This window comes from Thrips palmi, unplaced genomic scaffold (genome assembly GCF_012932325.1).
Source record: "Thrips palmi isolate BJ-2018 unplaced genomic scaffold, TpBJ-2018v1 HiC_scaffold_16, whole genome shotgun sequence".
Taxonomy (NCBI): Eukaryota; Metazoa; Arthropoda; class Insecta; order Thysanoptera; family Thripidae; genus Thrips; species Thrips palmi.
Window position 1 is genome coordinate 11,704,093 of NW_023144625.1, and position 14,225 is coordinate 11,718,317.

General features: G+C 41.8%; 4 protein-coding genes across 7 annotated transcripts; 2 read left to right on the forward strand and 2 right to left on the reverse strand.

The window, feature by feature from the left end:
* Positions 1-2,365: 2,365 nt before the first annotated feature.
* LOC117642730 (28S ribosomal protein S17, mitochondrial) lies at positions 2,366-3,244 on the forward strand. The gene is made up of 3 exons (XM_034381214.1): positions 2,366-2,551; positions 2,654-2,847; positions 2,971-3,244. Exons 1-3 carry the CDS (start codon positions 2,426-2,428, stop codon positions 3,134-3,136), a joined length of 486 nt encoding a protein of 161 aa, XP_034237105.1. The 5' UTR covers positions 2,366-2,425; the 3' UTR covers positions 3,137-3,244.
* Positions 3,245-3,571: 327 nt separating this feature from the next.
* On the reverse strand, positions 3,572-8,996 carry LOC117642723 (RNA polymerase II subunit A C-terminal domain phosphatase). 3 transcript variants are annotated; one of them, XM_034381206.1, is made up of 9 exons: positions 8,729-8,996; positions 8,029-8,197; positions 7,821-7,946; positions 7,491-7,735; positions 7,205-7,395; positions 6,218-7,122; positions 5,874-6,076; positions 5,492-5,796; positions 3,572-5,408 (listed from the first exon to the last, which is right to left on the reverse strand). In XM_034381206.1, exons 1-9 carry the CDS (start codon positions 8,947-8,949, stop codon positions 5,140-5,142), a joined length of 2,634 nt encoding a protein of 877 aa, XP_034237097.1. In that variant the 5' UTR covers positions 8,950-8,996; the 3' UTR covers positions 3,572-5,139. The 3 variants fall into 3 exon arrangements, with proteins under 3 accessions (XP_034237097.1, XP_034237098.1, XP_034237099.1); XM_034381207.1 differs by lacking the exon at positions 8,729-8,996 and adding an exon at positions 8,590-8,725; XM_034381208.1 differs by lacking the exon at positions 8,729-8,996 and adding an exon at positions 8,419-8,532.
* A 76-nt stretch (positions 8,997-9,072) lies between these two features.
* On the forward strand, positions 9,073-11,232 carry LOC117642725. 2 transcript variants are annotated; one of them, XM_034381210.1, is made up of 8 exons: positions 9,073-9,281; positions 9,424-9,426; positions 9,512-9,734; positions 9,826-10,031; positions 10,107-10,245; positions 10,330-10,558; positions 10,650-10,803; positions 10,879-11,232. In XM_034381210.1, exons 3-8 carry the CDS (start codon positions 9,524-9,526, stop codon positions 10,990-10,992), a joined length of 1,053 nt encoding a protein of 350 aa, XP_034237101.1. In that variant the 5' UTR covers positions 9,073-9,281; positions 9,424-9,426; positions 9,512-9,523; the 3' UTR covers positions 10,993-11,232. The 2 variants fall into 2 exon arrangements, with proteins under 2 accessions (XP_034237101.1, XP_034237100.1); XM_034381209.1 differs by lacking the exon at positions 9,424-9,426 and having other exon boundaries at positions 9,074-9,281.
* On the reverse strand, positions 11,131-14,086 carry LOC117642727 (ras-related protein Rab-2). Its single transcript, XM_034381213.1, has 6 exons — positions 13,916-14,086; positions 13,376-13,447; positions 13,203-13,270; positions 12,916-13,091; positions 12,653-12,833; positions 11,131-12,564 (listed from the first exon to the last, which is right to left on the reverse strand). The coding sequence occupies exons 1-6, from the start codon at positions 13,959-13,961 to the stop codon at positions 12,469-12,471; spliced, it is 639 nt and encodes a 212-aa protein (XP_034237104.1). The 5' UTR covers positions 13,962-14,086; the 3' UTR covers positions 11,131-12,468.
* Positions 14,087-14,225: the final 139 nt, after the last annotated feature.

Consider the following 14,225-nt stretch of genomic DNA (forward strand, 5'->3'; position numbering starts at 1 on the left):
ACACAGGGACCCGGTCCGGTGGGTGGAGAGCGCGGCTTGACGCTCGTGCGCGCTCATGTTCCCCGCATTGCCCGGTCCCCGGACCTCCCAGGTCGGCGTGGTTCTGCAGCGGCGTGAGCAAGCTGCGCAGTCCCGGGGGCAGGACCTTGTCGACGTGCTCGATGAGCTGCGCTGGGATAGGTGGCTCCGGCGGCCCCGCGTCGCCCAGGGCCATCCGCAGCCTCATGGTGAAGGGCGACTTCTGCCCCCTCCTGGCCTGCCCGGGCCCGGGGCGGCGCGGACCCACTGGTGCCACTGGCGCTGCTGGGGCCACAGGCTGCTCCGCCTCCACCACCCTGCCGTCCTGCACTCTGAACCGGGTATCAGCGAAGCGTACGGGTGCACAATGCGGCGTTAGACATGGCATGAAACGTGGAATCTGACACGCACCTCACGTGCGACACGTGATCAGGCCCCTTGACGGCCACCTCCATGCCGGCGGCCTGCTTGGGGGGCTTGGGGGACAACACTCCCTGCGCCAGCTCTAGTCGCCACGGCTTGGGCGTCGTCGAGGACCCAGGCCTGGCCGCCGCGAAGTCCCCCCTGCCCATGTCAGTCTCGTCGTACACTGTAGGCGTCATGGTGATCTCGACGCTGCGCCCCGATTTGCCCCGCGAGGAGGGCGTGGTCGTCACCGTCACCGTCACTCCCTGGTCCGGGGACGCGTCGCCGGCCGGCGAGGGGCTCGCTCCAGTCGACGTCGACGTGGCCGTGTTGGAGGACGAGGACGCAGCGCCCGGCGAAGCGGAGGTCACGGCAGCTCCACTCGCGATAGCCACCACCTTCGTCAGCGACTTTCCGGGCAAAGCGGGCGTGGACACTTCCACCGACGCGTGACTAGCCGGGTCGCCGAGGACTGCCGCACTGGAGACCACCGAGGTGGCCGTCAAGGTGGCGGCGGTTGGCACATTGGAGGCCATCTCCACCACAGTCCCAGCGGACCGGCTGCGCGATGCCCCAGGGGATGCCGACACCGAACCCGTCGTCTTGGAAGCTTCCTTCCTGGGGTCCGCGGTGAAGGGTGCGGTGACTGAGGGGCGTTGCGACCCAGCCGCCGAGGTGACTGTGTGACGGGACTCCGTTCTGGGGTCCCCAGTGAAGGGCGCGGTGACTGAGGGGTGACGCGACCCGGCCGCCGAGGTGACTGTGTGACGGGATTCCTTTCTTAGGCCCGCGGTGACTGAGGGGCGTAGAGACCCGGCCGCGGAGGTGACTGTGTGACGGGACTCCTTTCCTAGGCCCGCGGTGACTGAGGGGCGTAGCGACCCGGCCGCCGACGTGACCGCGTGACGCGAGCCCTCCGCCAAACGGGCGGTGGAGGCCGCGGCGACGGGGGTGGCGCCGAGTGCAGATTGACGGCTCTCAGTCTTCTCCACGGCGGCTCCCCCGAGGGCTTCCCTGCTGCTGACCCCGCCGACGTCCACGACAGTCGCACCCGAATGTTCGCGAGAAAAGCCGCGGGTGGAGCCGGAGCCCGCCGCGGACCCCGCTGCCGATCCAACAGTTTGCCGGGATACCGATGCTGCGCCCCGGCCGAGACTCGAACCCGCGACTGGGCCGGTGACTGCAGAGGTACGACGCCATGCTGCGGCCTCCGCATTCGACTGCTTCTGCTCCGCGCCCCTGTCGACGGACTGCCGATCCAAGCCGCTCTGTGGCCCCGGAGTCTGCCGGGAAGCTGCGCCCCCGCCCGTGGCCCCGCTGTCGTCAGGGACGGCCTCCACGGCGTTGCCGGCGTCGAGCCGCTCATCTCTGTGAAAACGACGTAGGAAACAACTTGGGGAGACTCTGCTACGGGCACGAGACACGCAAACGTGACGAAATTTGTTACCCCGTAAGAGCCGAAGAAACGCTTGGTGGCTTCTGAGTAGCACGACTTCGGAGGAAATACCTATGTCCTGCCGCTGGGGGTTTGTCGTTACTCATGGTGGACTGTCGTCAGACACTTCCTGTTTGTTGGAGGCTTAACCAGACTTAACACACTTACAAAAGAAACAAACAACAACAGCAACACGAAGTCCAACCAAGGGGCCTTGACTAAGCTCTTAATGCCGTTTCAATGCCTCGTACTTCTGTTATTTTTGTTTCGGATACCTGGGGGAAAGCCCGTTGAACGCGGCCTGGACTTGGACTTCCCTTAAGCACCCTGAGTTCTCTGTACCCTGCATGATTGATTTGATTCAAACTCCGTTCATTAGCTTAGGTACATTAATATAGTTTGTGTGAGAACGAAATCAGTATAGGGTTTTAAATGACCGCCAGTTCGCAATTTGAAGCATTTGAAGTTACGCGGGGCCTGCCAGAACGAAGAAGAAAAAAAGAAGAATCTATTCACAACACACTAGCAGCCGACACTGCGCTGCGTGTAGTGTAGGTTATACGGAAAATGGCAGCAAAAGCAGTTGTATCTAGAGGAGCTTCTCTACTTCTCGGGACATGTGTACCATGTGTCAAAACTAATGCATCCAAATTCAAAGTTAGGAGACTTGTTCTAGACACGTATTTACACATGGTAAGCGGAACTGTCTTATGTTCTTGGTACATGCCCTCGTTTAAGGTTATGCTCTCTTCTATGTTAGTTCTTTTTAATTGAAATTTATGATATTTTTTTCAGTATTTCCCAGAGTACGAGTACATATACGCTCATGATCCACAAAAAATTTGCAAAACAGGAGATTCAGTTCTCCTTAAAAAGTTACCAGAAAAGTTGACCACTCTAATCACTCACGAGGTTGACAGAGTAGTTTATCCCCTTGGAGATGTTACAGACCCAGTTACTGGCAAAAAAGTTACATTTAATCATTATCGGTAAGTTCTAGACTCCATCATTTATAGGGGTACCCCTACTCAATGAACTTGAACTTGAACTTACTCAATAGGATATTTTTTCTTTTTATTTCGGCTATGCCTTACACCCGTATTTTATTACAGGGAAAGTCAAGATGCTGAAACAGAACTTTATGGTCCTCTACCAACCCGCTTCCAGTATGATAAGGCTCCTCCTAGGGGATGGCAGGAAGATAAAAAGGATTTGACGCATCGGGAAACATACATTAAGTATAACGATGATGGCAAGGATCAGAAGTATGCCATTTAGGTTACTACTAGTTCAAACCTTTTGTCCTGATAAAATATTTTGTTTAGATCTAGATGTTTGTGTTAAAACTGAAAACTGGTGGATTATTAAAAAAAGGATGTAAAATGAGTTCTGGGATTTGTTGTCTTTGAACTTACAGGCATGAATAATAATAACATGACATTCAGCCAGCTGAAACAATTTAATGAAACCTAAATACAACAGGGTTCAAACAGGTATAAGTTAGAAAAATGCATTTAGCCTATTTGTACTCTCATCACGTTATTGCTCTTTTCTCTTGTAATTAAGCGAGCACTGCCTTAAAGATTATTCAGCAGTGCCTAACTAGCTAATATAATAATAAGAGATTTAAGTAGTGGACCACTTCCAAAGTTTGAGCAAAAAAAAAAAAAAAAAAAAAAAAAAAAGGGTGGTAAAAGAACAAGTACAAACCAATCAGCTGGCACATGTGTTTACTTCTTAGAGGATTTCAAGAGCTATGTCCAGAAAACAGACTACACTAATGGAAAAAATTAAAACAAACATTAAAGGCACAGACCATTAACAGTACAAAACTGACAGAAAAAAGGCTGCCATCCAATTGAAACTATTTTTCCAACAAGAACAAACTTTTCAAAATACCGTTAATAAATAGTGTTGGTAAAGTTCCAAAACAAAGGCTTTGAAGTTACATTTAGGGGGGAAAATGGGGTAAGAGCATAAAAGGAACAAAGGTAATGGACATGATGTAGAAGTAGCTTGACTAGCCTGCAGACTAGCCTGCATGAAACAGGAAATCAAGTGCACCCAATGTGCACTTTGAACAGAAAGTGCCATAAAAAACGGCAGACAAGATTTTGGACAAATTCAAATTCTTTTTCTATCTTTGCAGAGAATCACATTTTGCCATGCAATTCTGCATGCACTTCTCTTATGATATACAATTCATTGACACACGCAACTTTAAATTGTATTATTGATCAAAATACCTTGGCTAGCACGCAGGTCAAAAATATATGTTATTGCAAAGTAACAACAAAAAATCTACAAAAATCACATCAATATTTAAAAATACTAGACTCCCTTTTTTTTCTCTGTTACAGCTATAATACTGAGCTGTAGTTTACAATCTATGCCTATGTAAATCACTGGTTAAAATCATGAACTGAGTAAGCCTAGTTTCTATCTGATAAAATGTTTTGTAAGAAAGCTAAAGAAATGATTTAAGAGGGAGGCCACTTTCCACTTTTGCATGTTTGAAACGCCCAGAAGCACAAGGTACTTTAAAGGTAGCCACACAGTGGCATACAAATGATGGTAAAATGCATGAATTTTTATCCAAAAAAAAAGTAGAAACAGAAATATTAAGAATGAAGCACAGAAGAAAATGCACTATAACAGGTAAATCTTCTACAGATCTACAAAAGATAGACTAAGAAGAATCATGCAGTATGAAAACTACATGACTAATTGCAAAAGTTGGTACAACAGTTAAAAATCACAGACGTGATAGGATTACCTATGTATATCCCAGGGCTTTTCAAACACAAATTTTGTGCTGAGAAAGAGAAACGGCAACAAAACACATTTACAATGAGATCTACAATGAGTAACTGATCAAACTCAACCTTAACCCTTAAGAGTAAACTATCAGTCAGTCAACCTACAACCATAAGAATTTTTAGTCAAGCTCTTTCACTTAGTTTCCCCTTTGTTTGCAATGAATTTTTTTTTAAGTTGTTTTATTTTTCCTACATTTTTGTAAGAATGTTTGAAGTTCATCATGTATTATCATTTACCTGAAGATTCTTTGGTGTTATGACATATAGATTAAGAACAGAGATAGACCCAAAAGCATTAAAGGAGACCTAAGGAACACAGTTGCAATCACAACCAAAGTAGAATCATCAAAATAAATTAATTGCTGCTAGCTTCCAAGAACACTGATTGGTTTTTAAAAGTATAATTCTAGTCATAGAGGCAAATTGGTACAATTTTAGAAACACTGCTATGACAAATGTGACTCATGACAGGAACTCTCTCTCTAAGGCTGCCCCCATCATGTTCCAGTCCCCATCATCAATCTCATCAGGTGGGTCCTCTGATCCAGGGCTATCTGCTGACTCGTTTTCACCGAGATCGAGATCACTCGGTAAGGCTTCTCCCCTGCGGAACTTGGTACTTGGCATATCATCCGCTTCCTCATCCGACTCAGTGGCTGTGCCTGTTCCAAGTTTGTAATCCGGGTTCTTCCTCTTCAGGTTGTGTTTGCCCCATCCATGGGGGTGCTCACCTGATGGCAGGAAAGGAAAATCTTAATGACAATCTGATATAAAAGAATGACAGTTACATCAGAAATTTAAAAAAATATCTTACCAGACAAGGAATCAGCAGAGGAGCTGCTTGACTCAGAATCATCATTTTCTGCTTTGGTTTTGGTAGGGGCTGAAGGCAAACCAGTGGTTTGGCTGTCATCTTCGGTTTCAACTTCCATTTCCGGAATTCCTGTAGTTTTTTCCCTTTTTGAGCTTTCCCCACCATCACTGTCACTTTCACTATCACTGTCTTTGAATATATCATCCACTTCTTGGTCCATATCAGCAATGTCAGCCGATGAGAACGACAACAGAGGGTTTATGGTATCCATAAACCTACCACTTGCTGTCCTGCTTCGCCCAGAGCTGTTAGAAATCAACAATTACCAATTTAACAATAGTACACACATAAATAAATTAACTTAACAGACCATTAGCCTCACCTTGTTGAAGCTTCAGAGGGGTTCTCTCTTCCTACAGGTGTGTGCTCTGGGCTGCCACAGTGAGCAGGAGGATGTCTAGTGCCTGCACGATTTCGTCCTAAAGGAAAAACCTTTTCATCAACACGCTCCCATCGCTCTGCACTAACCCATAGCCAGTCTGCAGTGACCATGTGGACATTTTTCATACGCCTTGCTGAATTCACCTGATAAAAAAATGAGACCATGTAATAGGTGACAGCAAAAGACACTTCCATACTTTGTTCTATAGTAAAAAAAAAAAAACAAAAAAAAAAAAAAAAAAAAACATTTTTAAATTGAAAATCATCACATCAAGAAGTTTATACCTTAGCTGTCCCTGGTCTCACAGCAACTAGATGGGTAGTATTTTTCTTCAAATCTTGGGTGACGTTTGCACCGAGTGATATTGCTACTTGATAGGCTCTACTCCTTTCCAATGGTATATTATTTGGTACAAGACCACTGAAAACTAAATTTGTGGATGCCAAAACTTTTTTACGGACTGCAGGAATTATCTCCTTCATATCAGGCTGCTTTCCCTGTGCATGTTTTTCATAAAACTCTTTATGTATTCTTCTCAAAATTTCTTCAAGATAAAGTAAATAATCATCATAATCTGGCACTTCAATTTCATCCTGAGTATTAATTGCTGAATCTTCACCAGCCTTTACATTTTTAAGATCACTTGAGTTGTTTTTTAAAATGTCAGGTTCTGGTGGCTGATCTTTGACTTCCAACTGGTCTCCTATAAGTTTTCCATCATCTTTCACCACCACATCTTCTAATTTTATGGGTTCTTCCTTACTAATTTGATTTTCCTCCAGGAGTTCACAGGATTTCTCTGAGTCAGGTTTTTCTTCTTGAGCCATCTTCTCTTTACCTTCATCTGTCACACTGGAAAGATTTGATGCAGAATTATCTGCTTTGATCTTATCTTCTTTTTGGACATTGTTGACATCCTGTTTGTCTTCATCTTTTGTAGAATTTGCATTTTTCTCTTCTATTATGGTTGTCACATTGTTCTCTTCTAGAATCTGCTCTGAGTTTTCATCTGTAAAAGATGAGGTTTTGTTGGCTCCTTCCTCTAGCTGACTAGGTTTAACAGCGTCTTCATTCTCTGAAGAAGCATTTTGGCCCTTTTGTTTGACAAGATCCACTCCATCTTTTGGCAATTCCTGACCTTTACCAGGAATATTTGGCCGAAGTATATCTTTGATTTTCTTCCCATCTCCTACAGCACAAAAACCATGAGTCAGACAACAAAGATTTCCAACAAGAGTGATACACAACTTTAAAGAATTAAATTCACTTACCGAGACAGTTAAAGTCATAGGCGCCCTTATCATCATTTTCCTTTTTAGACAATCCAGGGGGAGCATTGATGTCACCGGTATGTTGGAAAAAGTGGTATGGCTTCACATGGATAAGATTATTTGCAAAATTCCACACATCTTCTCGATCATCAATGATGCACACCATATCATCTCCACAGGGAAAAAGCGCCCTTGATAATAAAAAATAAAGAGTAAAGATTATTTTATTTTTGAATTATCTATTTACACATTGTGATCTGAAAAGATGATTTTATAAAGGACTCACTTAAGATTGGCTGTTTTGGAGTTTGCACTAAGACATTCATCTCTGGAGAGGATACGGTGAGAGAAGTACTGCCCATCCGGATCTAAAAACTGTGCAATCTTGTGAGCATACATTCTTGAACCAAAGGTGCAAATGTGCAGTTCATATAATGCGCTCATTTCCTCAAGGAACTTTTTGGTTCCAGGTCGAAGCCGAGTGTGGTGCCATGGTGATCTACTGCCATGTAATCTAAAATGAAATACGTCCTGTTCGAAAAAATAAATAGGTTACTGATTGTAGACTACAAAAATTGCATATACATTAGGCTCTTAATGATATCATTGAGTTTACCTTCAGATTAGGTGGTATGTCGTCATTTGTGGTGTGAATGAGTGTTTGATCCAAGTCAACCAACAACACAAGCTTTTTGGAGGCCAGTAACCGCTGCTCATCTGCTTTGCCCAAGATTTGAGCTTGCTGATAGATTTAAAAGAAATAATTTAAAAAATTCAAACAGGGATAAGAAGTGTTGTTTCATTAATAACATTTCAGAACTTACTTCAGCATTAACTTTCAGTTCTGGAATACTATGGACCATTGGAATGGAAGCTACAGCCACATTATTATCTTTGGGAGTGTCTTCATTGCGTAAATCTGCTCCACAGTCTGCGCACATGTCTGCCATAACAGTAGGATGGGTGCACTTTTCCAGCTCCAGCAAGGCATGTCTGCAAAATAATTGATAAAAACAAACCAAGTAGAGATCACTGCAAGAGGAATAGGTAAACCAATTTTATTTAAAAAGTGTCAATAAAAAGGTGCAGCAATAGAAAATGAAATGGTTAAAGATCGTAAAACAATTTGTGCTGTGCAATTGATTTCAATTTAAAACGTAGAACCTTCATAAGCCGCTCCAAGCCTTACAAATGTTCATTAAAGAGAACAATACCTTCAACAATCAATTGGAAGATAAAATAGTCAGAACTACAACTCAATAGTAATGGCTAAACATAAATCATGTTCGTCAGCACGAGGCAAACAAAAGGTAGAACCTTGCAGGACATCAGCACAGCAGAACGATTGACACAATAACATAACCTCTCAGAACAACGTTGCTTACCAGAAATTACTGCACAGTAACATACAACTCGAAACAAAAGCGGCAAAAGCATGAAACGAGGGTACAGGCTGCATGCCGAAACAGTCAGAAAATGGAATTAAAGCAGAAACAAGGGCTAGATCGAGTGAAAAAGACCTACCCTGGTTGAACAACGTCCCCCTCCTTCGCGAGCAGCTTGCGCACAGTGCCCACGGCGGTTGCTTTTAATTTCTGCATTTCGGCCTTCCCATTGCCCGGACTTGGGTCGTACAGTAAAATAATGCGCCCCACGGACACGACCGTGCCTTCTTTCACCTTCCATTTGGAAATTTTTATACAATTTTCCAAAGTGAGAGATACGACGACGGAATTTGCGCTCATCGTGACCGAATTGCAGTCCGAACCTGTGTGAAAAGTGTGCTGCTATTGGCGCACGTAGCGCGGTAGTGGGGATTCGACCAATCATGAGCCGCGTATCAAAATACCGGTCGCAGTCCTCGAAATTTCAAATTGTTGTCACTCGGAAAGTTGAATGTGTTGTGTTGATTTGCGTGTGTCGTGAACGATAGTGTGTCTGCCCGGAAACTTTTTAATTTCGACTTCGTAAATTTTATTTCTTGACATTCGCACTGATAGTGTCGTTCATCCCTTCAACACCTTAATCATGTTTGTTTCCCATATTTGTGTGGCTGTACATTGGAACTTTGGTTAAGGTATTTTATTTTGATTCATATGAATACTTTGTATTTATTCTGAACTTTTTGTCAATAATCTATCATTACAGATAGATTATGTATAATTTAAGACCAATTTTGTTTTTCATTAGTGCTCTTGTTTCTTTTCAATTTTGTACAGATTGTTCGTTAAAAAAAAAAAGTGTTTTGCCTTCCGCCTATGAGACATTAACTATGGAATCAACCTTTTGAATTTTTGTCTCATACAGTGAAAGCTGAAAATGAGTGCTTCATCGTTTTCATCGCCTTCACCCCCCAAACGACTAAGAACAAAAGGAACTCTCACATCTTCGAGAGAGGTTTCTCGAGAGAAGACACTTCCAAGGACAGAATCCACTTTATACAACACACCTTTCAAAAGTAGAAATCAGAGTCTTTGCCGGCCCAACACAAGTGATTCTCAAGTGAAGAAGGCTATTAAGAAGTTAAAAGGTATGTGTGTTAGTTATTCTTGTTAGCTCTGTTATGTTTCCCTGAAACTGAAAAATACACTTTGACTTAATTCTTTGTCACTCTTTCACAGGATTTCTGAACAAGCAATGGCACTTCTTTCAAGTGTCCTCTTTGTTTAACATGGATTACAGTGAAGTTTGTATGAAACGGTATGCTCGCCGTTTGAAAGAAAAACTTATGTCAAGGTTGCCTGATGACAGTTCTACTGTGTATGAAGTCATCTACACAACATTTCCAAATCTAAAATTAAACGATGTGGACCATGAAGCAGTGGAGGTTTGTATCGGAACTGAGAATAGCTCTAAATGGACTGAAAATACATTTATTAATATTTTATTGAAATAATTTCAGATAACTGTCGTCAAAATCAATGAAGAAGGAAACCGAACTATGGCATATAATGCAGTTTTGTTCTCTTGGGGAGCAAGAGAAAATATGCAGCAGGCCAATGCTATATTCTTACCAATCATGCTGTGTCAGGGCTTAAAAAGTTAGATATTTGTTGAGATTTAAAGCGTTACTCTCTTTCCAAATGTGTGCTGTGTTTTAATATGCAATCTATTGTCTTTTACAGCATTGATGAACCAGGTTCATGTGGAATTTCAGCTTCTTCATGATTGTTTCGTCAGTCCATTTGATGTTCGTGATGATGAACTAAGGACATTATGTGTCGGCATTTTTGATAATTCTTCTTACCAGGATACTGATAATATAAAATTAAAGTTTATCCCTCCGAACAATGTCAAATCAAGATCTTTGAATATTTCCCTTCCTGCCAACATTTTCTCTGAGCTTTGGAAATGGTGAGCAATTCTTCAACTACTCATCAGAATTCTTGTTCCATTCTCACCATATTCTCTTTAATAAATTTATTACATGGACTGTTCTGTGCAGCATTCCAAAAGGTGACCAAGATTGGGGTGATGCTGAAACCACAACATTTTGGAAAGACTTTCACACTCACACCTATAATTCATTTGGAATTGATCTGGGTCGCTTTGGCTTATCAAGCATTGCTTTACCTGACATTGTTTTTAACAAAGAGATGGTAAGTGCATGGGTATTGTTTTGCAAAGCTTGTTACTTTTTCCCTAGCTTTTATCTTTTGTTTTGTTCTTTTCAGGTGAAAGCTAATAGAAAGGAACAATTGTATCTGACTCTAAGTTTCCTCATGAACCTCATTAATCCTCTATGTTCTGTTGCACCTCATGTTCATGAAGTTGTGGTGCTTGATTAGCAATGGAATTACTGCATACTTTTAATGCTGAACCTGATTCTATGAATTTTAGCAAATGTATGTTAACTTCGATTGTTTCATGAATTTTTATTGTAAGTATGAAAAGATATGCAGTATTTAATCAATTTGTGAAGACTGTTCATTTTTAGGTTTATATATTTTTATTTTTATAAGTAACACATTCAATGACATTCTCCACCTCCTCAAAAATTGAATTATAATCTGCAATATTAAATTTTACAACACTCATTTCTTCTATTTCATGAATTCCGTGCTCCATAATTGATGTAGGTTATTTTTAAAGTCAAATGCATTAACTCAAGCTACAAATGATATTCTCCATGAAACACTGAAAGGAATGTACTGAAATTTGCTCAAACATGTCACTGGTCAATAACAGTGGGAAGAGTGGCAAAAGTTGTGTAATCATCTAAAATTGAGTATAGACAGAAACAAGACCAAAGAAGCAGACCTGACCAAAAGTAATTCTCTCAAAATCAATTTTACATGAACGATGGAGAAGCATTATAAGACTAGGAAATGTCACACCAACCTTACATCGAAGCGAACTAATTATGACAATAAAATGATACAGATCAACTTTGGTAACACCCACGCAGCCTTCAATGGGCATAGTTTACTCTCATTCATCATGTTGCACATCTCCACACAAGCACTAAATTTTTGAACACAAAACTAAAAGATTTGAGATGGGAACCTTGCATAAGAAAGACAATTCACCACAAGTTTCTTGTAGTACTACTCAGAGGCTATCTACTAGAAGCAGTAGGTAAACAACACATTTTCAGTCACTGAATAGAGAAAAAAACAATAGAAAGAAATCATCACAATATTTCACAAGGTTGCAACCATTTCTTTTTTTTTAAAGGAATGAAAGGGTTTTTAAAATCCAATGCTAGCAGGGGGAGGGGGAAATGAAACAGTTTCAACCTTGCTTCCTTCAGCATACTTCAAACACCGCCAGGGAACCAATTACTGATTAAGTCTTAAATGGCAAAAATGTAACAAGATTAAAATAGAAATAAAAAAAATTAAGAAAAAAAGGGGGCCTAAACATAAATTGACCCCTTACTTTGTAACATTACACTTCAACTGCATGATAAGCAAGCATCCACTAAAAATCACAAATGAGGAAATAACAAGTTTCAGCACAGCACACCACCAAATACTTGAAGTTCCACACCCATATGTTGAGTCTTTATCTTCTGATTTGTTCCATTCTCAAGTGAGGCCAGTTGATTCATAAGAGGTTGATTAAGTTATAAAGATAAACATATCTAATGAGCTCGCAGAAGTTAATATGCTAACTCACCATGTTTTTATCAGCATTGACCAACAATTAACAAAAATAGAGAAGTTTAGACAGAATGGATCACTGGTATGAAGAGTTTGTGCTGGCCTTGGTCATGCTGCCATGGGTTTTACCATTTCACTTGTGCTTGATAAATTCCATATTTAGCAGCATCCACCGCCCTGTCCTCGGTCCTGTCCATTGGGAGAGAGGCTGGGGTTGGTGGGAGAGTGCTGAGGCCCAACCTTGATGCCATTAGCCTGAAGAGAAATGCAAAAGAAATCAATTGAAGGACTGGTTACAGCATATTTTACTACCTACAGATAGATAGCAACGCAAAACAACGACCTCATTATTGATGTCAAAGACGCCTTCCTGGATCTTTTCATAAATCTCTTTGGCTGTGTTAATGAATGCCTCTTCAACATTTGCAGCAGTCTTGGCAGAAGTTTCCATGAAAATTAAACCATGTTCATGAGCAAAGGCTTCACCCTCTTCCTTCTTCACCTCACGGCGTGATTCCAGATCACTGGAGAAAAGAAACACATCACACTCAAAAGCAGCCTTCAGGTAAAACTCAATTTTTTAACACCATTTTCATTACACTTTACCTTTTGTTTCCAATGAGCATGATAACCATGTTCGAGTTGGAGTGCTGACGGGCATCCTCTAGCCATGTGGTCAGATGGTTAAAGGTTTCCCTTCTGGTGATGTCATAAACCAAGAGAGCACCAGCTGCTCCACGATAATAGGATCGAGTGATTGAGCGGAAAGCTTCCTGTCCAGCCTAAAGAAAGAAGACAATCTATATTAATGCAGCTATTAGGATAAGGAAACAGAAATCACTTAAGAGGGGTTTCCATTAACACAGATACACGTTGAGAAGACAAGAACATACCGTGTCCCAAATTTGCAGCTTTATCTGCTTTCCATCAATGGTAATCATACGAGCACCAAATTCAACCCCTGACAAAAGAACAGAGTTACGTAAAATTCAACAATCCAACAACATATTGTTTTGAGTGTACAGCACGCAGAAAATCAGACAAAGCAAAATTTGGTGTGGCATACCAATTGTTAAGTCATGGACAGGCTGGAAACGTTTGTCGGTGAATTGAAGGAGAAGGCATGATTTGCCAACACCTGGAAATACATAACACAAATACATGAAAATCCAATGATGAGAAAGCATGACATGAGCTACAGATGACTCATTCATTCAAGTAGAATGTAATGTAGCCATGCAAAGTAGGTACCGTTTTCACTCTGAAACTAAGAATACTGACATATCATTTAACAGATGCAACCAGGAAACAAGAAAACGCAGGAGACAAAATTTATCATCTTGAAATCAAGACAAAGCAATTGACAGCAGCAGACGAATGGACACCTTATGGTGACATCAACACCCAACGGGATGCTTGAGCAGCGCTCGATAAACCTGGGTTGCGCACATTTTACCTAGCAATGCACGTCGCAAATTCGTTCTTATTTGTGGACTAAAACTAAGGCGCACAAGTTAACACAAAGAACAAAAACAGATTGCGTCGGGCCTAGGCCTAAAGGATTGAAATTAGAAATGTGCGTTTCATTGTTCTCGGCTGAGCTTACCAGTATCTCCTATGATAATGTACTTAAACAAGTATGCATAAGACATGTTTTCTGGTTGAGAGAAGACTCTGATTCACGCTGAATGAGAACTCAGCGGTACAGCTGACTTGAACCCTTCAACGAGATATGGAATACTAAGTACTTTCTGCAGCCCTACGTCACGAAGTAAATACGCAGCAACCAATCAACATTGACGTTCGTCGTTTGTTTCCGTATCGAAACTTCTGCTTAAAAGAAAGAGTTATTTAAAGTTTGACTCTGTCAGATAATTCTATTGTATTTATAATAAATAGATGTAATGTTTTTATTT